Raw genomic sequence first — 24,225 nt, forward strand, 5'->3', positions numbered from 1 at the left:
ATGCTGGAATAACATTGTTTAGCCTTGTATGCTTCCCTCAATTAGTCTATAATAAACTCCTGACGGGGTTATGCGACTAAAACTTTACTTTAAGGCTATAAATGTGTGATCTGAATTCCAATCCCAATGGGTCATTGTGCTGCTGCAGAATAAATTTGGAGCCAATTAGATGCCTCCCTGATGGTATTGCCTGATGGATAAAGGTACTGTCACACTTAGCGATCCTGACCAGCGATATGACGCGGTCAGGATCGCTGGTACATCGCTAAGTGGTCGCTAGTGAGCTGCCACACAGGCAGATCTCACCAGCGACATCGCAGGGGTCGGGGGTCGCTACTTACCTGTCAGACGAGGCGATCCTGACGTCCTCCTGCCCGCGTCCACGCGTCGCTCGTCGTCACAGAAGGAAGCTGACGACGAGAAACAGTCCAGGACGTTCTCGCGCGATCAGCGATAACCAGCGGGAGAGCGGTCGGAGGTAAGTATCAGACACAGCGATATCACTAGCAATATCGCTATAATGTCACAAAACCTGTGACGTTATAGCGATATTGCTAGCGATATCGCTTAGTGTGACAGGTGCATCTCACAAAATTAGAATATCATCAAAAAGTTAATTTATTCCAGTTCTTCAATAAAAAGTGAAACTCATATTAGATAGAGTCATTACAGAGTGATCTATTTCAAGTGTTTATTTCTGTTATTGTTGATTATTATGGCTTACAGCCAATGAAAACTTAAACGTCATTATCTCAGTAAATTAGAATACTTTATAACGCCAGCTTAAAAAAATTATTTTAAAATCTAAAATGTTGTCCTACTGATATGTATGTTCAGTAAATGCACGCAATACTTTGTTGGGGCTTCTTTGGCAGCAATTATTGCATCAACGCAGCGTGGCATGGAGACGATCAGCCTGTGGCATTGCTGAGGTGTTATGGAAGCCCAGGTTGCTTTGATAGCAGCATTCAGCTTGTCTGCTTTGTGGGGACTACTGCCTCTAATCTTCCTCTTGACAATAACCAAATGGTTAGCGCCGCTCCCGCTGCCATACTCACCGCTCCTGCTTCTGCCCCGACTCTCTCCTCTGACGCGTCCTGCGCGCACGCCTCCGCTCTCCTTGCTTTCCGGCGGTCGGCGTTCCGACGTTCTCCTCCACTTCCCTCGGCCGCGCGCACTGTGCCTCTGCGCACGCGCCGGAGGGATAAGCCGCACGCTCCTACCGGCAGCCACCTGTCTGCCGTGACCTGACCCGGACCGGCCCCCCGACCTATCAGAGGCCACCACCAGGTATTTCAGGCCGCCCTCCCTTAGTGGAGGCGCCTGACTATTGAGTTGCCTCTCGGTTGTCTAGGCTGCGCTCCCTGCTGCTTGTTCCTTGCTAGCTGAGCTCTAGTTTATTCCTTGTGTCTTGTGCCTCCTGTTAGTTCCTGTGTCTTCTGCCTGTGTCCTCAGTGTTCCTCTGTCCCTCCGGTCCGTTCCTCCTGCCTAACCCCTGTTTCTCCTTCCTTTTCAGTTCGCCTCTTCCTGGACCCCCGCCTTCCTCCGTCCTTCTTCCTCTTCCGCAGCCTCTGGACCCTGGTCACCCTGGTTCCTCTCTGGACCTTCCTCTGTTCCTCATCACTTGTTCACCCTCCTGAGCCGACCCCTGGTCCTGGCTGCCGTGGCGCTAGAACTTCCCGAGTCTGTTCCCTAACGGTCCCTGTATAGGGGTCGGTCCACTTGGTGCGCTCGCTCGGGGAGAGCTCGGCGCCACGGTCCAGTGGGTCCACTCTCGTCACCTGTGTCCACAGCGTAACACAAATAGATTCTATATGAGGTTACGGTCAGATGCATTTACTGGCCAATCAAGCACCGTGATACTGTTGTTTTTAAACCAAGTATTGGTATTTTTGGCAGTGTGGACAGGTGCCAAGTCCTGCTGGAGAATTACATTTCCATCTCCAATAAGCGTGTCGGCAGTGGAAAGCCAAAATATCAACAAATACCTCACTATTTTTGTATTTTTTGCACTATTTTTTTCGGGGTGCAGCCAAGCCCAAACACGTCTGGCCTCGCATGAGGGGTGTTCACACTGTGATGCATTGTGAGTGTTCTGGCCTGCCCGCCTAATTGAAAAGTAGGTACGTGACTAATAGGCTGTGAACCAAACACTATGCAGTACCCTTGTGTGAACAACGCCCTATGCGGGCCTATATTGTGCAATTGTATACTGGGCAGTCACCCCCTCCAGCAATGGATAGGTGGAGAGTGGCTGTTGAACTGATATTTTGCTCCTGTATTGGAAACATCACACTAGACCTCAAGCAGCTTAGATTGTCTGGCCCTCCACTCCTCTTCCAGACTCTGGGACCTTGATTTCCAAGGTATAGTGTGAAGTATCCACAATCAATGATGGCTTCGGTAGCAATGTCATCTGCTGGTGTAGGTCCACTGTGTTTTATCAAGACCAAAGTCAGCGTAGCCGTCTATCAGGAAATTTTAGAGCACTTCATGCTTCCCTCTGCCGACAAGCTTATTGGAGATGGAAATTTCATGATCCAGCACGATTTGGCACCTGTCCACACTGCCAAAAGTACCAATTCCTGGTTTAAAAACAAAAGCTTCACTGTGCTTGACTGACCAGCAAACTCGTCTGACCTTAACCCCAACGTATGGCTTTTGGCCATAATACTTTCTTCATAAAACACTTCTAAACATGCTTTTCTGCACAGTAGATGAGTGTAGCAGAGTTCCCACTTCTGAGCTGATGACACTGCTGGACATCTTCCAATTAGAAAAGAAAGTAAGCATGATTTGTCTTACATTTGCTGCAATATGTTTCCTTGCAGACCATTGCATCTATGATCTTGAACATTGCATTGGCCATTTCTTGGTATTTCCAATTCTAAGAAATACAGTCATTTATCCGTTATGCAATATCATCAGGAAGGCATCCGATTGGCTCCAAAATGATTTTGGTTCCACTCTGTTTAAACCTTTTTTCCTTTTGGACCATCGGGGGTTAATGTCAGTTTTTCCCTGCTGGCAATCTGGTGTTAGTGCAGTACTGCTGGGTCAGCTGATGTGGGTGGGACCACTCCCATCATCATTTTAAAGGTCACCTGATGCATCAGCTGACTATTGGTGATAGTTTCTCTCTGGATACAAGCCTAGAAGGAGCAGCTCTCTGGTGTTAGCCATGCCTGGTGTTTGGAGTCCAGTTGCTGTGCAATCTGTGGTGTGGAGCTTAGCTGCAGTGTCTAAAATTTAAGTTGTTATTTCCTCATTCCTTACGGTTTGTCACTATCCCCTGTGTGTTATTATCTGTAGTGGCTAGGCTAGCACCCTACATCAGCCAGGGCACTAGCCAGAGCAGTGTTAGGTGACAGTGAAGGACAAGGTATCCTGACAACGGTGGGGGCAAGGACCCACGTAGGACGTTAGGGAAGTGCAGGGACAGGCTCAGATTTGAGCTCAGGTGGTGACCATCCCTCATTCCTGATTGGTAGGGCCTTCCTCTCCCCAATACCATCCCGTTGTGCGCGTGTTGCTCCGTCCGCTGACCGACCACCAGTTGGGTCATGTCACATGTCCATTCTGGTATAATGTCGTATAATGTCCCCATCCCAAATCCTGGTATAATGTTATACAATGTCCCTATCCTGGGCCCTTTCGTTCTTATCCAGCACATTTTAAAAAGAAAGAAATGATTCTACTCACCTTCCACCCGTCCCATGACATGTGACGTCCTCTTCTGTAGCTGACACAGGTCTGGTAAGCCGAAGTTAGCTGCCAGCCCCTGACTGGCCAGCAACGTGTACAGCAGCACAGGGAGCTGGCGGATCTCTGCACCACAACACATTTCACCTGAATGTGCATCCAAAGATGCACATCTAGTTGAAATTGCCATCGGTGGGCTCCCTCTGCAACGATGATCATTACACCCCTGGCTGCAGAAACTTAGAAATGAAGAAGTAAGCTATAGAGACAAAAATCCCTCTATTATTAACAATGGAGAAGATTTTTAATAACAAGTAAATTGTAACATTGCTTGTTTTTACAAGCATTTTGCAAATTTAATCATCTATCCTGTTAAGACAACTGCTTTAACATCTAAAATTGTAAAACAAACCAAATTGTAAAATGGAATATGTCACCAGGTTTTGGTTACCTAATCTGAGAACAGTATGATATAGAGACAGAGACCCTGATTCCAGCAATATATCACTTAGTGGGCTGCTTGCTGTAGTTATTATAAAATGATGTGGTAAAGGAGATGGCTGACCAATGTACAGGGCCTTCCAGAAAAAAATACTCCAATATGTAAGGAAAAACTTTCAGGCACTGATTTCATGCATAAACTGGTAATTTATTAAAAAGTTCCAATGTGGTCAATTTCATGTGTTTAGACATATACGCTTGGCTTACATGACAGCAGAATCAATCAACGTTTCAGCAAAAAAAGCCTTGTTCACGATTTATCTAAACATAAAGAAAATAATATAACTAAGCATGTTATACACATTAGCAATAAGTAAATGATAAATATCAAAAAATAATGATATTTCAGACATCATGATATTTGAAACAAGAATCCTCTATCCTCAAGGACCAACATGTAAAAAATAAGAATGTCATGATTCAAGAATAATATGACCAGCTATCCAAAGTCCACCCTTATAATCTTATGTAATGTGAATAGCAATTTAAAATAAAGCTTGCAATATCCAATATGCTATATTTTGGTCTCTGTATTGGTAGGTATAGCAGCTAAATAGAGAAACAGAAAATTAATTTAGTGCTTAGAGCAAAAAGGGTGAAGACTGTAAAGTAAGAAAAAGAGGAAAAACCACAGATGAAATGTGCAGCAGAGATTCATACAGCAGGCTGCTAAATAAAATATGCTGCAAGGATATACCTGAGTCACCAGGGAGAGAGTGAGTGTGAGTGTGTGTCTTGCCAGCGTTCCAGGAAAGTGGGTGCTGAGGACATTACTAGCGTCCTTTTAATACAGCTATATTAGTGCCAGCTGTGATATGTTAATTGTGGAAGGTGCGCACTGCAGGGTAGATGGAATGTCTGATATATCTGGAATATCATTATTTTTTGATATTATCATTTACTTATTGCTAATATTGTGTATAACACGTGCTTAGTTACTTTATTTTCTTTATGTTTAGATAAATCGTGAACAAGGCTTTTTTTGCCGAAACGTTGGTTGATTTTGCTGTCATGCAAGCCAAGCGTATATGTTTAAACACATGAAATTGACTACATTGGAACTTTTTAATAAATTACCAGTTTATGCATGAAATCAGTGCCTGAGCGTTATTATAAAATGACCATTTTATCAGCAGGAGATTATCATTTGTAAACCTGTTGCCAAGTAGTCCTCCAAACTCGTGAGCTCTGTATAACCCTAAGGCTAAGTGCACACGTAGAAGAAAATTTCTGCTGAAAAACCTGACTCCCTTCCCAGAAACCGCGCGTTTTTTTCTGAGCGGTTTTTGCGCAAAAAATGCACGGTTTTCATGCGTTTTTTCTCCATGCGGTTTCAAGATGCATAGAAATAGCCAGAAACACGGAAAAATCCGCGAAATTAATGAGCATGCTGCGTTTTTTACCGCGATGCGGGTTTTTTTTGCGGTAAAAAAAACGCATCAGTATGCACAAAAAGTGCAAAATGCATAGAAATGAATGGGAAGCTTATTTTTAGCGGTTTTATAGCAGTTTTATTGGAAAAACCGCTAAAAATACTGCTAAAAAAAACGCTGTGTGTGAACACAGCCTAACCCAACCGCTGACAAACAGAAAGCTACCAATCTGTGATGTAGGCAGGGTTATACAGAGCTCAGCATTGGCAAAAATGTGCAACTTTTCAAAGTGTTTAACACCGGATTTAGACCAAGTCTCTTGCCCAGTTCTTCATTGCTACTTTTGCAATGTTACATAATCTAAACATAAAGTGTCATGTGTTTCTGAAAGTTTTGGAAAGTGTAATGTAACACTGCAGTTTACTGACCTATTACATTGTATTAGACTGGCCTGCAAATTGTGATCCGCGGTCCTTGCCGACAATACCCAGTGACTCCTCACAGCTGTACTGGCAGGCCTCTGTACAGGTAAGCAGTAACTAGTGTTCTGGCGAATTCATTTTGACATGACATTATTTATAAAATGTGGAGTGCACATAAGAGCAGTTCCAAGTGTAAATAATTGTAGAAAATATTTTAGGAAATACAGGTGAAAATCCAGACCCCATATACTGTATTATATTGGCAGGGGGTTGTACAATGGATCCAATTATTTTTTATCATATACTTATAATAAATCCCCCCCATCACAAAGTCGTTTAGAAAGTTACATAAAATATCTACACAAGGCGATAAAACCACTTTTAGTTTTTCTTAAACAGATAAAAGATTACAATGTAATTTGGTTGGAGAATTTTTTCATTATCTGTTGCAGTGACAAAAAATTTCCACTAGATGGCACCACATTAGCTTGTCTTTACTGTAGCCTTCCAGTCATAATGCTTGAACAGACATAAAATACAGTATAAAAGTACAATTGCGCAACATTAGATATAAAAGAGTCTATAAAAAATGTAGGAAGAAAAGAAATCTATTTAGTTGTTACTGTCATGGCATTAGATCCAGATCCTCATCTCATTTGTTTCAGTATAATGACTAACAGATAGAAAAGAGTTTTCACTGTTCACCTACATACACAGATGGCTGCTGCCTTTCTCCTACAATGTCTGTGTTTGGTTGCAGAGCCGCTCCGGATCACATCTACCACTCCATCACAGATGTGCAGGGTCACTGATACATTCGCAGTGGATCCTCCTACCTGCTCATTGTCTAGGCATGTGAGTAATCAAATTTACACCACTACTGACTTGACATCTCAGGATTTGGCCTGATTCCCTGGCTCCTTAGACTCCGGTCCTCAAGTCGTATGCACTATAAAGGGTGACTCACTTCAGAAATCTTTTGAGACGTCTGATCTATTTAAATCCGGATACCTAGAACAAGTAAAGCATTATGGATCCCATTGACTTTAATGGGGTCCTTCAGGGTGTTCACCTCATTAAATAAAATTGCAAACATGCTCAGCTTTATTTTCTATATTTTTTTGCTAAAGCTGCAAAAGAGTGTCCGAGCATAGCCTTTCGTGCAGATCTGAAAAGCAGCTAAAGTTGGTGCTCATATTTAATTCAGCTTTAGCAGAAAGCTTGGAAATATACGGTATTCTTCATCTTTTCACACCCATCTCATTAACCAAGAGCTCTTCCTTCACGTCTATAGTTCTGTGAGTACAATCATAAAGTCAGTGTCTTCTCATGCAGCAGCCCCCTAGGGGTCAGGCCAACAGTTACCATTGCTCTCCCTATAGCTACAGTTCTGTTATATCCAGATACAGATATAGTAAAACATAACCAAAGAGCCGCATTATGCCATTTTTGCTGGGAAGCGCTCATTTACTATGAATGAGAGAGGCTGCGATTGGCAAATGGTGTAACAATAATAATTTTTCTTTCTATAGCGCCAACATGTTCCGCAGCACTTTACGTTACATACAATAGAGACATTACACAGTAAACACATACAGTAACTCAACAGATACCAAGAGGAATGAGGGCCCTGCTCGCAATTTAACAATTTATGAGGAAATAGGGAAGACACGAAAGGTAAATGGTAAAAAATGGTTGTATTGCATGGCCAACGATCAAAATAATATCTGTCTAAGTACAGACACAGGGCTATTAAGCGCATGGATCATGCGTAAACCGATTCAAAAAGGGAACAGATTTGGAAGAAAAGTTTGGAAGGGCAAAATGGGAAGTTACATAAGGTGATAGGCCAGTCTAAAGAAGTATGTTTTTAGGCATGCTTAAAATTGTGGGTATTGGGAATTAATGGAATTTTCCTGGGAAGTGCATTCCAGAGAATTGGCGCAACTCGGGGGAAGTCTTGAAGATGGGAGTGTGAGGTTCGGATTATAGAGGATGTTAGTCTTAAGTCACTAGTGGAACAAAGGGTGAAAGATAGAGATCAGATGTAAAGTGGTGCAGAGCTGTGGAGACCTTTGTGGGTGAGAGCGATAAATTTATATTGGACTCTGAAGCGTATGGGCAACCAGTGCAATGACTGGCACAGGGTAGATGCATCAGTGTGGCGGTTGGAGAGGAATATGATCTTGGCTGCTGCATTCATGATTGATTGGAGAGTGGAGAGTTTAGTAACTAGTAGAGAGTTGCAGTAGTCCAGATGAGAATGAATAAGTTCTACAGTAAGAGTTTTTGCAGAGTCAAAGGTAAGAAAAGGTTGAATTCTGATGATGATGTGAAAGGTTTTTGAAGTATAGGTGGCATCAGCGAGTGAGTGATTAGAAGTGGGGCATGAAGGAAAGATCTGAGTAAAAAAAAAGAAAAAAAAACAGGTGAATAATCGTAGAATCGTAGAACCACACACAGGAATTGCAATATTGGGTTTAGGAAAGTTAGTAGGGCATGGAAACATAAGGAGTTCAGTATTTGATAGATTCAGTTTTAGACAGAAAGAGGACATGATGTTAGAGACAATGGAAAGACAATCACTGGTATTTTGTAATAATGCAGGGGTGACATCAGGGGACGATGTTTATAATTGGTAATTGGGGTCATCAGCATATACACTCACTGGCCACTTTATTAGGTACACCATGCTAGTAACGGGTTGGACCCCCTTTTGCCTTCAGAACTGCCTCAATTCTTCGTGGCAGAGATTCAACAAGGTGCTGGAAGCATTCCTCAGAGATTTTGGACCATATTGACATGATGGCATCACACAGTTGGCGCAGATTTGTCGGCTGCACATCCCTGATGCGAATCTCCCGTTCCACCACATCCCAAAGATGCTCTATTGGATTGAGATCTGGTGACTGAGGAGGCCATTTGAGTACAGTGAACTCATTGTCATGTTCAAGAAACCAATCTGAGATGATTCGAGCTTTATGACATGGTGCATTATCCTGCTGAAAGTAGCCATCAGATGCCTGTTCTTAGCTGAGAGGAGTGGTACCCAGTGTGGTCTTCTGCTGCTGTAGCCCATCTGCCTCAAAGTTCGACGCACTGTGCGTTCAGAGATGCTCTTCTGCCTACCTTGGTTGTAACGGGTGGCAATTTGAGTCACTGTTGCCTTTCTATCAGCTCGAACCAGTATGCCCATTCTCCTCTGACCTCTGGCATCAACAAGGCATTTCCGGCCACAGAACTGCCGCTCACTGGATTTTTTTTCTTTTTCGGACCATTCTCTGTAAACCCTAGAGATGGTTGTGCGTGAAAATCCCAGTAGATCAGCAGTTTCTGAAATACTCAGACCAGCCCTTCTGGCACCAACAATCATGCCACGTTCAAAGGCACTCAAATCACCTTTCTTCCCCATACTGATGCTCGGTTTGAACTGCAGGAGATTGTCTTGACCATGTCTACATGCCTAAATGCACTGAGTTGCCGCCGTGTGATTGGCTGATTAGAAATTAAGTCTTAACACACAGTTGGACAGGTGTACCTAATAAAGTGGTCAGTGAGTGTATATGGTGTTAGAAACTGAATTTACTGATGGTTTGTCCAATATGGACAGTATATACGGAGAAGAGGAGCGGACCTAGGACTGAACCCTGAGGAACCTGAACAGTGAGAAGAGGAGCCAGCAAAAGATACAGTGAAGCAGTAATCAGAGGAGGTAGAAGGAGACTCAAGAGAGAACAGTATCCTTGAGTCAGATAGAGAGGAGCATAGTGAGGAGAAACCAGTGATCCACAGTGTTGAATGCAGCAGAGACATCTAGGAGAATCAGCAAAGAGCAGTGACCATTAGATTGAGTTGGCAGTAGATCATTAGCGAATTTAGAAGAGCAGTTTCAGTAGAGTGTAAAGGGTCAAGAAGAGAGTTATCTGAAAGATATCGGATTAGACGGGAGTGGATCAAAAGTTCCAGAAGATTAGAAATGAAGGGGAGATTAGAGACAGGTCATTGGTTAGCAGTGTAGTTTTGGATGAGGGATGTTTTTTTTAAGTAACGGATATATACTGGCATGTTTGAAAGAAAAGGGAAAGATACCAGATGAGAGCAAGGTTAAATATTTTAGTTAGGTGAGTGGGAAAGAGACTAAAGGAGAGCTGAGGGATTGGGTCACTGGTGCAAGTAGTAGGGTAAGAAGGTGTGAGAAGCCAAGTAACCTCTTCTTCCGTGACCGATTCAAAGACAGAACTTGAGCTAGGTGAAGTGCAGGAGGGAAGAAAATTCATGATATTAGGAGATTGGGAGAAAATTTCCTGTTGCATTTGGTCAGTTTTTTCTTTTAAATAATAGGCCAGATTGTCAGTGCTGAGGTTAGCTGTTGGGGATTAAACTCTTGGACTGAGGAGAAAATTAAAACAACAAAAGTGTCATTTAGGACTGTTGGATAGTAAGGTGGTAACTGTGTTGAAGTAGGCTTGTTTGGAAAGGTGAAGGGTAGTTTTATGTTTTAACCATAAACTCATAATGGATGAAATCTTAGGCCAGATGGGATATTCTCCACTGATGTTCAGTGTACTTGGAGCACCACTGGAGTAAACATGATTGCAGCGTGTGCCATGGTTGTCGCCGTCTGTGCAGAGTTGGTTCTATTTGTAGGAGGTGCAGTTTCATCCAGGGCACTTTGCAGTGCTTCATTATAATGTAGATACAGCGGCACAATATTTACACAGAGAAGTGCGTCATCTATAAAGTGGACATACCTTGGTGTAACTGCAGCTAACATCCAGAGTCTGAAGGTTGGTGAATGGTGACGTGCATAATCGGTAAAGTAGAGGAATATATATGCTCCCAACACGGAGGTATTGAGTATATTGTGTATTTAGTATATGCAGCATTCCACAGCAAGATTAAAATATGGCATGATGCCCCTTTAACACAATTTGCCACATTGCTTTTATAACAGTATATCCACAATGCCTCTATAAATAAGCTAGCCACAGTACCCAAATAACAGCTACATGCACAGTGTTCCCCTCAATGCAGGAGCCACTGTCTCGAATGTCAAATCAAGTGTAATTTCCTATACAGGCTCAGAGCCTAACTATGTTCTTCTTTGCAGAGCCTGGAAGCATAATTCATGGAGGGTATGCTTTACATCTGATTCTATTGAGACTTGTATTGAAACTGATGCTACCATCAGACACGAAGGCTTTGAGTTTTCCGACAGTAACATCTACTTTCATGATATAGCTCTACTACACCTGTCAGAAAAGGTGTTTCATATACAGCCTGTCTGCTTGCCTTATGCCGAGGAACCCGTTTCATCTGGACAGGTCTGCTATTGGGCAGGCTGGGCAGCTACTAATACAGGTATTGTCATTGCTTACAGCCATATAAAAAAAGAAGCTTCACATAGACTACCTACTATAGACATTATCATCCATGTGATAATGCACCAGACATTGTTTATACATGTTTGTATCTAGAAAAATGCATTTGGTATCGCCTGGGTAAAATTCACAGAGTTAATTATTCTGGGCTGTCAAAACATACAGTGTTATGTCTTGGGCAAGGTCCTATAGTGAGAGTCTGTGGGCCATGCACCTCACCATGTCTCCTTGCACTAGTGTATCAGTTCTACCTCAAGTATTATTTCTGAATTGCACATTTTTAAAAGCCTGACCAATAACCTGTAATAATGGATTATAATAATAATAGAATAACTATAGAAGAGATCTAAATGATAGCCAACTGACAAGGGCAAATTATAGGGAGGCAAGAGCCAATTGCCAAGGGTTGTCCATCTCTCATTTTTCTTGAATACAACCAGGAAAAGACAAGACATGGACGGTATTAGTATGCCTCCAACAATAAAAATGCATGTAATTTAAAATAGTTAGGTATAGAAATATTTAGACAGTGACCCAAATTTTGGCATTTTAGCTGTTTAAAAAATATATTCAAGATACAGTTATATAATCAAAATGGACAAAGTGTAAAGTCTCATCTTTAAGCCACATTCACACGTTCAGTATTTGTAAACCAAAACCAGGAGTGGGTGAAAAATGCAGAAATGGTGACATGTTTCTATTAAACTTTTCCTCTGATTGTTCCACTCCTGATTTTTACTTGCAAATACTGATGTAAAATAGTGACCAAATATTGAACGTGTGAACATGGCCTAAATTTGATGATATTCACATTCTAATTGGAGTAAGGGTTTAGGAATTACAGCTCTTTAATATGTAGCTGCCTCTTTTTAAAGGGACCAAAAGAAATTGGAGACTGATCTCAAAAGCTCTTTAATGGACTACTTGGATATTCTCTTGTAAATCCATTATCAGTTAAGTAGGTAAACAGCTGATTCCAGGTGTGGCATTTGGAAGCTGTTGCTGTGAACCCACAACATATGGTCGGAGGAGCTCTTAATGGAAGAGAATAAGACCATCATTAGGCTGAAAAAATAAGAAATCTATCAAAAATATAGTAGAAATGTCAGTAGTGGCCAAATCAACAGTTTGATACATTTTGCAAAAAAAGAGCGCACTGGTGAGCTTGGGAACGCAAAGGGTTTGGACATTTTGCAGAAGACAATAGTGATGAATGACTGCAAAATCCTTTCCATGGTGAAGAAAAATCCCTTCAAAACATTAACCCAAGTGAAGAACACTCTCCAGGAAGTAAGTGCTTCAGTATCTAGAAGAAGCACAAAAAGCAAAATTGAGAAAAGCCTCACCGTGTAGTAAATGTAGCATTGCTGCTTGTTAACACAGCATGGATCCAATACCATTGACCACTGGAGAAAATTGTCAAAAAAAGGAGGAAAAGGATCCACCTGGCCATATGAATAAAAGTCTGTAGCTTTATTCCACATGGTTAAAATAGGGTGTCCAGACAATTAAAAACCGTGCCCATATGGATGCATTTTCGGCCCTTAGGCATAGAATCTGGCATGATACCAGTGGAAGCATTATAAAAAGGATTGACCTTATGTGGCATCACAGCATACATTTGCATATAATACATGTTAATGAAAACAAACAACTGAAAAATAACAGAATATATACAGGACTACATATTTACAAAAAGACACATGGAAGCTATGCAGAAAAAAGGCAAGCGAAATAGCATGTAAGCAACAATGGGGAATGCAAGTAAGTGAAATGCTCAAAAGTAAGGTACCGTATATACTCTAGTATAAGCCAAGTTTTTCAGCACTTTTTTTTGTGCTGAAAAGCCCCCATCAGCTTACAGTCGAGTGAGGGTCACAGAGATTGGAGAGGGAGCGGCAGCAACAGAGCAGTGGGTCACAGGAGGCAGGAGCCAGCTGCTGCGGCTAAAGCCTGTGCCCGCTGCTAAAGAGAAATGAATATTCACTGTACATGGCAGGTGACTATATAGCTTATAGTAATATTCTTTACATGCGGTATATTACTAAAGCTGCCCATACACCTTAGATAGCAGTTAGTAGAGCTCTTTCTGAGCTGACATCTATCTCCAATTGCCCTCCCTACATATGCATGCTGGACTTGACCAAGCATGCACTTTCAGTGCCCTAACATCATCTGTCAAGAGAGATAAGAAGTTTCCAGGATTTTCGAACCCTACTTATATCAAAAGTTACCAAGGATCATGCTTGCTAAAATATATGAACAATCCTTCTTTTTAGGTTCACACACTAAACATATCCAAAGGCCCTCTCGCATTAAAGCATAGGTCAAGTCTGTCCCTTTGCCATTTGCTGGGCTGGCATACTATTTTTAATGCATAGTAAGGTGTAGAATACTGCCCTTCCTATGCAATGGGGATCAGTAAAAACATATATACAACATGGTATTTTATTTTTTATACAATGCATGTATGCCTATATATTTATCATAGGAATATAACGAGGAATACTCGTGACTATCGATAAGCGAACGTGCTTGGTCAACCTATTATTAGGGCATGCTTGGGTGTTATTGGGGCTTCTGGCAGTGCTCGTATACTATGTTCGAGTCCCCGCGGCTGCATGATTCGCGGCTGTTAGACAGTCTAAACACATGTGGGGATACGAGCACGCCAGAGATAATGATAGCACCAGAGCATGCGAGGATAAGATGTTATCCGAGCATGTTTGTTCATCATTACTCCTGACATATACTTTGGGTCTAATGAAAAAACTGACCAGTTATAAAACCATGTTCTTGAGTGAGGATGATCCCACTAACCTTGAGTTAGCTCTGAAGTTACTAGCCCATGATAAGTTATTTCACATGGTCAGGTTTCTGAAATGAACACTCTTTTTCTGCCCTCTAACAAAAAGATTACACACCATAATGAGCATTTACGTCATGATGGTTTATTGTGGGAACACTAGTAAGCAATACACATCCTTACTTTCCAAAACTGCTGTCTTAGGAAATCTCCAGTTGTGGCAGTAAACTCCATTAGCTTTGTGACGAAATATGAACACAACAGTGTACAAGGAATAGTCATAAATTTCCAAAAACTGAGCACCCTGGTCCAGAAAAAGTCCTACAAAGCTTTCTATTGTAAACGCCTATAAGGACATATTTGCCTTGGATATTTCTATACTAGTAAAAAAGTATGTTAACAAAAAATTGAAAATGGAAAATTGAAATCACCCTAAAATTAAAAAAAATGAATAAAATAATTAAATAAACAGAAAATAAAACGATAGGTAGAAAGTTGTAAAAAGTGCAAGTAAAAAAAGGAAAACACTTCAAATAATAATACTAAATACTTGTAAAACTAATATATACACTTTGATTATAAAAAATAATTTGAGTGGGTGCGTGTGACACTTGATATGACTAATCTTGCTTCAGAAAGAGAAACACTGCTTATACTTAGAGTTGTCAGGGTTGAAATAGGATTTTCACAAATTCTAGCATACATTTTTACAAATATCCAACTATTCTACTCCTTTAAGAAGCACACAGGGTAGATAACATGAAAAATATTACTGTATGTATTCTGTGGTCTGTGTGTTCTCAGATTAAAAGATTGGAGAATTTAGAGATTGTTTCCTACAAGGTAGTAATTAGATGGAGTCACAGATATGCAATTGGTGAAGATCACGGTGGCATGATTGGATTTTAAGTGGATTATGATTAAGAAAAATTAGGAGAACAGATGTCCATTTATTTTAAAGGATATTGCTGCACAAAACAAATGCTGGACTGATTTGTGCAAGAGGACAGGTCGCTTTTCATTAAAGTATTAAAATTGATGTAGGCTTAAAAACAAACATTTCTTAAAAGAAGAAGATTAGGAATACTTCAGAGTCTATATCACAGATCGAAATGCATATGTCTTGTTGTAGGTGGACTGTATACCAACACAAAATTTAAGATGCCAATACCCATAATGTCCTATGAAACATGCAGTCAGTCCAGTTTTTGGCAGGACCAGATTACGGCATCCATGGTTTGTGCTGGCTTTGATTCTCAAGAAAAATTAAAGTCTGCTTGTAAGGTAAGTCAAAATCTTAGGTTGGCCATAGTCTTCAGATAACTATTCTTCACTATAAACATGTTATTTTGGGTTGGGCAAAGAGTGATTTAAATTTATTACACTTATCTTGAAGAAACAAAATTATAAAAAAATATGTGTTTGGAGTACAATTGGACTGTCACCTTAGATATAGGGCATACTTGCCACCAATCAGGCCAAACGCTACCAGGTGGATGGTTAATGTGTTACACAAAGTGGAACAACTAATTTTTTTTTTTTCGCATTGTTACATCTCCTTTCTTGGGTCATGTCTTTCGATGCCTGAAATAGTTGCTTTTTGTGAGGTTTCAGGAGATTTCCCCAGCACTCTGGAAATTTGCTAACTTTTCTAGGAGTCCTATAGGTCATCTCTTTAACTGGAAGCCTCCCAGATGTTCTGGGAATATTGGCAAATATGGCTTGGGTGCAACTTTATGCACATTCTGTAATTTTGTGTATATATAACAAGTTTTATTACATGTATTTCCAGAGCGAGGCTGAAGGAGCACTGATTTGCCAGTCTACTTCCAACTCTGTCTGGGAAGTCAAAGGAATCACTAGTTTTGGACCTAATAATTGTCCTGTTGAAAGGAAACCTCAGGTCTTCACCAAAGTGTCAGCCTACAGAGAATGGGTAGAGGACATGATCAAAAAGTACAATTACGAGAAGAAGACAGTATGAACATATTGTTTGGACTGAGATACCTCATGAATAAGCTCTAAATGATTAATAAAAGGAACATAATTCTCTCTCATGTATATTTGACTAATAATTCCTTTTAAAGTGGATCTGTCATTAGATTTCACATTACAAGTTGTATACATTTATAAATAGACTAGATGGTGGCCCGATTCTAATACATCGGGTATTCTAGAATATATATGCAGTTTATTTTTGAAGATTTAATAATAATGCAATAATGCACCCCCCAATCCTGATATGTATGGTTCTCTCACCCCCAATCCTGATATGCATGCTACCCCTCAACCCCCTATCCTGGTATGCATGGTCCCCTGACCCCCCAATCCTGGAATGCATGGCCCTCTCACCCCCCAATCCTGGTATGCATGGTCTTCTCACCTCTCTTTCCTGGTATGCATGGTCTTCTTACTCCCCTTTCGGGGTATGCATGGTCCCCTCACCCCCCAATCCTGGAATGCATGGTCTTCTCACCCCTCAATCCTGGTATGCATGGTCCTCTCACCCCTCTTTCCTGGTATGCATTGTCCTCTTACCCCCCTTTTGGTGTATGCATGGTCCCCTTACCCCCCAATCCTGGTATGCATGGTCCTCTCACCCCCCAATCCTGGTATGCATGGTCCCCTCACCCCCCTATCATGGTATGCATGGTCCCCTCACCCCCCTTTCTTGGTATGCATGGTCCCCTCACCCCCCTTTGCTGGTATGCATGGTCCTTTCACACCCCAACCTTGGTATGTATGCTCACCATCACCCCCCTTTCCTGGTATGTATGGTCCCCTCACCCCCCAATCCTGGTATGCACAGTGTCCTCACCCCCCTTTCCTGGTATGCATGGTCCCCTCACCCCCCTATCCTGGTATGTATGGTCCCCTCACCCCCCTTTCCTGATTTGCATGTTCCCCTCACTCCCCTTTCTTGGTATGCATGGTCCTCCCACACCCCAATCCTGGTATGTATACTCACCGTCACCCCGCTTTCCTGGTATGCATGGTCCCCTCACCCCCCCTTTCGTGGTATGCATGGTCCCCTCACCCCCCAATCCTGGTATGCATGGTCCCCTCAACCCCCTATCCTGGTATGCATGGTCCCCTCACCCCCCACTCCTGGTATGCATGGTCCCCTCACCCCCCAATCCTGGTATGCATGGTCCCCTCACCGCCCAATCCTGGTATGCATGGTTCCCTCACCCCCCAATCCTGGTATGCATGGTTCCCTCACCCCCAATCCTGATTTGCATGTTCCCCTCACTCCCCTTTCTTGGTATGCATGGTCCTCTCACACCCCAATCCTGGTATGTATACTCACCGTCACCCCCCTTTCCTGGTATGCATGTTCCCCTCACCCCCCCTTTCGTGGTATGCATGGTCCCCTCACCCCCCAATCCTGGTATGCATGGTCCCCTCAACCCCCTATCCTGGTATGCATGGTCCCCTCACCCCCCACTCCTGGTATGCATGGTCCCCTCACCCCCCACTCCTGGTATGCATGGTCCCCTCACCCCCCAATCCTGGTATGCATGGTCCCCTCAACCCCCTATCCTGGTATGCATGGTCCCCTCACCCCCCACTCCTGGTATGCATGGTCCCCTCACCCCCCAATCCTGGTATGCATGGTCCCCTCACCGCCCAATCCTGGTATGCATGGTTCCCTCACCCCCCTATCCTGGTATTCATGGTCCCCTCACCCCCAATCCTGGTATGCATGGTCTCCTCACCCCCCAATCCTGGTATGCATGGTCCCCTCACCCCCCAATCCTGGTATGCAAGGTCCCCTCACCCCCCAATCCTGGTATGCATGGTCCCCTCACCCCCCTTTGCTGGTATGCATGGTCCTTTCATACCCCAACCTTGGTATGTATGCTCACCGTCACCCCCCATTCCTGGTATGTATGGTCCCCTCACCCCCCAATCCTGGTATGCACAGTGTCCTCACCCCCCTTTCCTGGTATGCATGGTCCCCTCACCCCCCTATCCTGGTATGTATGGTCCCCTCACCCCCCTTTCCTGATTTGCATGTTCCCCTCACCCCCCTTTCCTGGTATGCATGGTCCCCTCACCCCCCAATCCTGGTATGCATGGTCCCCTCAACCCTCTATCCTGGTATGCATGGTCCCCTCACCCCCCACTCCTGGTATGCATGGTCCCCTCACCCCCCAATCCTGGTATGCATGGTCCCCTCACCCCCTATCCTGGTATGCATGGTCCCCTCACCCCCCAATCCTGGTATGCATGGTCCCCTCACCCCCCAATCCTGGTATGCATGGTCCCCTCACCCCCCAATCCTGGTATGCATGGTTCCCTCACCCCCCTTTCCTGGTATGCATGGTCCCCTCACCCCCCTATCCTGGTATGTATGGTCCCCTCACCCCCCTTTCCTGATTTGCATGTTCCCCTCACTCCCCTTTCTTGGTATGCATGGTCCTCCCACACCCCAATCCTGGTATGTATACTCACCGTCACCCCGCTTTCCTGGTATGCATGGTCCCCTCACCCCCCCTTTCGTGGTATGCATGGTCCCCTCACCCCCCAATCCTGGTATGCATGGTCCCCTCAACCCTCTATCCTGGTATGCATGGTCCCCTCACCCCCCACTCCTGGTATGCATGGTCCCCTCACCCCCCAATCCTGGTATGCATGGTCCCCTCACCGCCCAATCCTGGTATGCATGGTTCCCTCACCCCCCAATCCTGGTATGCATGGTCCCCTCACCCCCCTATCATGGTATGCATGGTCCCCTCACCCCCCCTTTCTTGGTATGCGTGGTCCCCTCACCCCCCTTTGCTGGTATGCATGGTCCTTTCATACCCCAACCTTGGTATGTATGCTCACCGTCACCCCCCTTTCCTGGTATGTATGGTCCCCTCACCCCCCAATCCTGGTATGCACAGTGTCCTCACCCCCCTTTCCTGGTATGCATGGTCCCCTCACCCCCCTATCCTGGTATGTATGGTCCCCTCACCCCCCTTTCCTGATTTGCATGTTCCCCTCACTCCCCTTTCTTGGTATGCATGGTCCTCTCACACCCCAATCCTGGTATGTATACTCACCGTCACCCCCCTTTCCTGGTATGCATGGTCCCCTCACCCCCCCTTTCGTGGTATGCATGGTCCCCTCACCCCCCAATCCTGGTATGCATGGTCCCCTCAACCCCCTATCCTGGTATGCATGGTCCCCTCACCCCCCACTCCTGGTATGCATGGTCCCCTCACCCCCCAATCCTGGTATGCATGGTCCCCTCACCGCCCAATCCTGGTATGCATGGTCCCCTCACCCCCCTATCCTGGTATTCATGGTCCCCTCACCCCCAATCCTGGTATGCATGGTCTCCTCACCCCCCAATCCTGGTATGCATGGTCCCCTCACCCCCCAATCCTGGTATGCAAGGTCCCCTCACCCCCCAATCCTGGTATGCATGGTCCCCTCACCCCCTATCCTGGTATGCATGGTCCCCTCACCCCCCAATCCTGGTATGCATGGTCCCCTCACCCCCCAATCCTGGTATGCATGGTCCCCTCACCCCCCAATCCTGGTATGCATGGTCCCCTCACCCCCCATTTCCGTGTAGCCGCGACCAATCACTGCCGCGGCCCTCTGTCCGCGACCAATCAGCAACGCGGCCCTGTAGCCGCGTCCAATCACTGCCGCGGCCCTGTACAAAAATAATATTAAAAAATTTAAAAAGTTATTCTCACCTTCCGACGGCCTCCTGTCTTCTTTCCACGCGCCCGGCCTCGCGTTCCCAGTAATGCTTTGCGGCTTAGACCGCTGATGACATTGGTCTGCTTTCTTGCTCTCGCGAGAGTGACGTCGGTCTTCATTCTCGCTCTCACGAGAGTGACGTCATCAGCGGTCTAAGCCGCAAAGCATTACTGGGAACGCGAGGCCGGGCGTGTGGAAAGGAGACAGGAGGCCGTCGGGAGGTGAGAATAATTTTTTTTAATTTTAATTCTCTTTTATACAGATTAAGGCCTGTGCCTGCTGCTGATTGGTCGCGGCCACGGCAGGCGCAGCTTACCGTTACAAACAGCTGCGCCTGTCGCTGATTGGTTGCAGCCTGGCGGGGGCCAGGCAGCCGCGACCAATCAGCGTCCCGCGATTTCGGTTGCAGACAGACACGATAAGGCGTTTATATATATATAGATGATGAGGCTGATGTACTAACTATGAAAGCAAATGTTAGCATAGCTGTATAATCTTTATACTAAGATGAGAATTTTTTAAGTCCAACTAGAGCTTGTCTCATAAAATGCTCCTCTAAACTTAAAAAAAAATATTACACAGCTATTATGACAGATGTTTTTTACAATGCAAGTGTAGCAGTGTCATTAAGTCTAAGTAATAACAATTGCAGTTTGTTATCTTCAGATCATATTTATGTACCACAAAATATCAACAGCAAAATCATGCTTCAACAGGAACCAGATAGTATAGATTAATAAATTCTGTCCAACCACATCACTTTTTATTTATTCATACCACAATAATTAAAAGCAAAGCCACAAAAGGTTGATTTAAAAAGCCCTGATAAATTAAAGAATTAAAGAGAATGTCACGCCTCGGGACGAATATGGCCTATTAATATGGGCATACAGGTAATAGAAATGTTACAGAAGTCCAACCTGTATGCCTCATATTAATGGTCTTGATGCAGAGAAATCTTATTTTATTTCCTTATGCTAATGTTTTTTTCCAGGCTTTAGGGTGTGCGATGCTTGGAAGAAATCCCTGCCTCCTGTCTTCATTGTAACACTGCCACTGTCCCATGCACGTCAGTTATGGCCCCGGAATCCTGCGCCCTGCACTCCCTCCACAATACGTAACTCTTCCTCCCTTCTAAGGGCAGTGATCTTCTGCGATGATCAGGGATCTTCTGGGCAGGCGAGTCACTGTGACCTCCGGTGTGCGCTGATAAGGTTCTCTCCCCACTACATCCCTGCATAGTCATCGCTAGGAACCATGTGTATATAGCGATGACTATGCAGGGAGGAAGTGGGGAGAGCACTTTATCTGTAAGTACGAAGGAGGTCACTAAAGCGGAAGTTGCCGGTGCCTGTGCAGAAGATCCCTGAGTGCAGTGCCCATAGAAGGGAGGAGGAGGTATGTATTAGCATGAGTCATACAGGTAGGAGTAGTGTAAGGCTGGTTTCACATTTGCGTTTTTTTTCGCGGTAATTTAGCGCTAAATAGCGCATGCGTTTTTTTTTCCTATACTTTGCATGGGATGCGCTTATGTGCGCATACACATGCGTTTGTACGTGTTTTACCGCGCATGCGTTTTTTTGCGGTATGCGCTCGGGCGCACAAAATGCAACTTGTTGCATTTTTTGTGCGTCCGATTTGCCTCAAAAAAACGCATGCGCGCGCAATGCGTTTTTTTACAGCAAGACACCCATTATAAGTCTATGGTGAGCATATGTGCGCATTGGCATGCTTATGTATGCGTTTTTTTGCACATGCGTTTTTTTTTTACCATTAGTTTAGACAATGGAATTTAGGGGTTTGGGTAAAGTTAGGGTTAGTTAAGGGGGTTTAGGGTTAGGGTTAGGGTCAGGGTTAGGGTTAGGGTTAGGGTTAGGGTCAGGGTTAGGGTTAAGTATGGTTTGGTTAAGGGTTAGGGTCAGGGTTAGGGTTAGGGTTAGGGTTAGGGTCAGGGTTAGGGTTAAGTATGGTTTGGTTAAGGGTTAGGGTCAGGGTTAGGGTTAGGGTCAGGGTTAGGGTTAAGGTTAAGTATGGTTTGGTTAAGGGTTAGGGTCAGGGTTAGGGTAAGGGTTAGGGTCAGGGTTAGGGTTAGGGTTAAGGTTAAGTATGGTTTGGTTAAGGGTTAGGGTTAGGGTTAGGGTTAGGGTCAGGGTTAGGGTTAGGGTCAGGGTTAGGGTTAAGTATGGTTTGGTTAAGGGTTAGGGTTAGGGTTAGGGTCAGGGTTAGGTTTAGGGTTAGGGTCAGGGTTAGGGTCAGGGTTAGGGTTAGGGTTAAGGTTAAGTAAGGTTTGGTTAAGGGTTAGGGTTAGGGTTAGGGTTAGGGTCAGGGTTAGGGTTAGGGTTAGGGTCAGGGTTAGGGTTAAGTATGGTTAGGGTTAGGGTTAGGGTCAGGGTTAGGGTTAGGGTTAGGGTCAGGGTTAGGGTTAAGTATGGTTTGGTTAAGGGTTAGGGTTAGGGTTAGGGTCAGGGTTAGGGTTAGGGTCAGGGTTAGGGTTAGGGTTAGGGTCAGGGTTAGGGTTAGGGTTAGGGTTAGGGTCAGGGTTAGGGTTAAGTATGGTTTGGTTAAGGGTTAGGGTTAGGGTTAGGGTCAGGGTTAGGGTTAGGGTTAGGGTTAGGGTTAGGGTCAGGGTTAGGGTTAGTAAAGTCATGGTTTGGGTTAGTGTGAGTGGCCACCTAATGTTGGAAAAAAACGCAAACGCGGTAAAAACGCACTAAAAACGCATACAAACGCTTAAAAACGCTGCGTTTTTTTCATGCATGCTCATAAAAATGCTTGAAAAAAACGCAGCAGTTGTATGCTTTTGTATGCGTTTTTCAATGCGTTTTTTTGCGGGAAAAACGCGCTGCAAAAAAAAGCAAGTGTGAAACAGGCCTTACATTTCTATTACCTGTATGCACATATTAACAGGTCAGATACATCCCGGGGGGTGACAGATTTCCTTTAAAGCAAAAATGGGCAACAGTATTTACCTGTCCAGGTCACAGAACTAATGCACTATCAGGATGCAGTAAATCCATATAATGGTAGTGCAGTGTGTTGAGTGCAGCCAAGCCCATCATTTTTGGCTTTGTAAACTAGGGTGTCTGTTCTCATGGAGTGCACTTAGATAATGCTCGGCAGCCCGCCTAATCTAATAGTATGGGCGACACTAATATCCTGCGAGCCAGGAGCATTACCTGTGCGTGACCAGCACCCTATGCACGTCTATTTTGTGTGTCAATTTAATACTAAGCAATCTCCCCCTCCGTGAATTGGAAGGTTGTGAGTTGTTGTCTCATTAGTATTTTGCACCTGCGCTGCAGCCATCTTTACTATATGGGTTTGCAGCATCCTGTGACCTGGGCAGGTAAATACTGTTGCTCTTTTTTGCTGTGTTAATTCTTCATACTACACCATGTTCTGAAGGGATAATAAGCTTACAATGAAAAACTCTAGAGAGAGGCAAATGCTCACACAATAGGGCAGTACCTTTTAAAAAGAACACCAACGAGGGGTAGTTGTGCTCCCCTGATGTTATGTGAAGGCACAACACCTGTTTAAGCATTAATATCCGCTGCTGCACGTGCCTGGAGGAAATATCTTCCAGATGTGTATTTACCAGAATGGAAAGAATCACGTTAGGCAGGCTGAGCTGCCACAAAATGAGGAGCTTCAAATAAGGTATTTATTAGAACGAACGCGTTTTGATGCCTAAGGCCTCTTTCACACTTCGGTTTTTTGTTTCAGTTACAATCTGCCAAAAAGGCTGAGAAGCGGATCCGTTATTAACTGATGTGAACGGATGCCACAGGATCCGTTTTTTGACGGGTCCGCAAAATGAGGGGAGAGAGAGAGAGAATTTTTTTTTTTTTGTCCGGCACCCACACAGAATTTCGGGTTAAATCAGTGTCTGGAGGATCCACCGGCCAAAAAAACGTTGCAATCTCCATTTGGAAATCTTTGAGGATGTTAACGGACAGCAACGTTATGGCGGATCCTCACAAAAATGGATGCAACGGACAACAGTCCGTCAAAATCCGCCAATAATGGCAGTCAATGGGGAAAAAAAACGGATCCGCAAAAAAAATTGCGGATCCGTTTTTTTCAAAACCTGGCAGATTTTTACTGATTGTAAAAAAACGGAAGTGTGGAAGAGGCCTAACCAGTGCCTTTCTCAAGGTAGAAAAAAATCACCATAGTGCCCCATAGTCTTTGGCAGCAGTGGTGACCCATTATATCTAGTGACTGGCTGCTGTGGTCACACGCCCTGTTCATTAACATTGAACCAATTTGAGCTGTTTTAAAAATATTTTTTTCACATTTTATATTTTTGCTCATTCAGTCTTTAAAAATACTAA

The 24,225-nt window shown here is 44.0% G+C and overlaps 1 protein-coding gene across 1 annotated transcript in view; it reads left to right on the forward strand.

Moving 5' to 3' along the window:
* The window catches only part of LOC141101246 (ovochymase-2-like), a 117,777-nt gene extending 101,531 nt beyond the window's left edge, over nucleotides 1-16,246 (forward strand). The window contains exons 21-25 of the mRNA XM_073590205.1: nucleotides 6,022-6,104; nucleotides 6,759-6,853; nucleotides 11,109-11,359; nucleotides 15,318-15,469; nucleotides 15,978-16,246. Of these exons, the coding sequence (XP_073446306.1) occupies nucleotides 6,022-6,104; nucleotides 6,759-6,853; nucleotides 11,109-11,359; nucleotides 15,318-15,469; nucleotides 15,978-16,169 (773 nt within the window). The 3' untranslated portion in view covers nucleotides 16,170-16,246. The remainder of the gene's footprint in view (nucleotides 1-6,021; nucleotides 6,105-6,758; nucleotides 6,854-11,108; nucleotides 11,360-15,317; nucleotides 15,470-15,977) is intronic.
* Nucleotides 16,247-24,225: the final 7,979 nt, after the last annotated feature.

Source organism: Dendrobates tinctorius, unplaced genomic scaffold (assembly GCF_039654945.1).
Source record: "Dendrobates tinctorius isolate UK_male_01 unplaced genomic scaffold, ASM3965494v1 ptg000011l, whole genome shotgun sequence".
Lineage (NCBI taxonomy): Eukaryota > Metazoa > Chordata > Amphibia > Anura > Dendrobatidae > Dendrobates > Dendrobates tinctorius.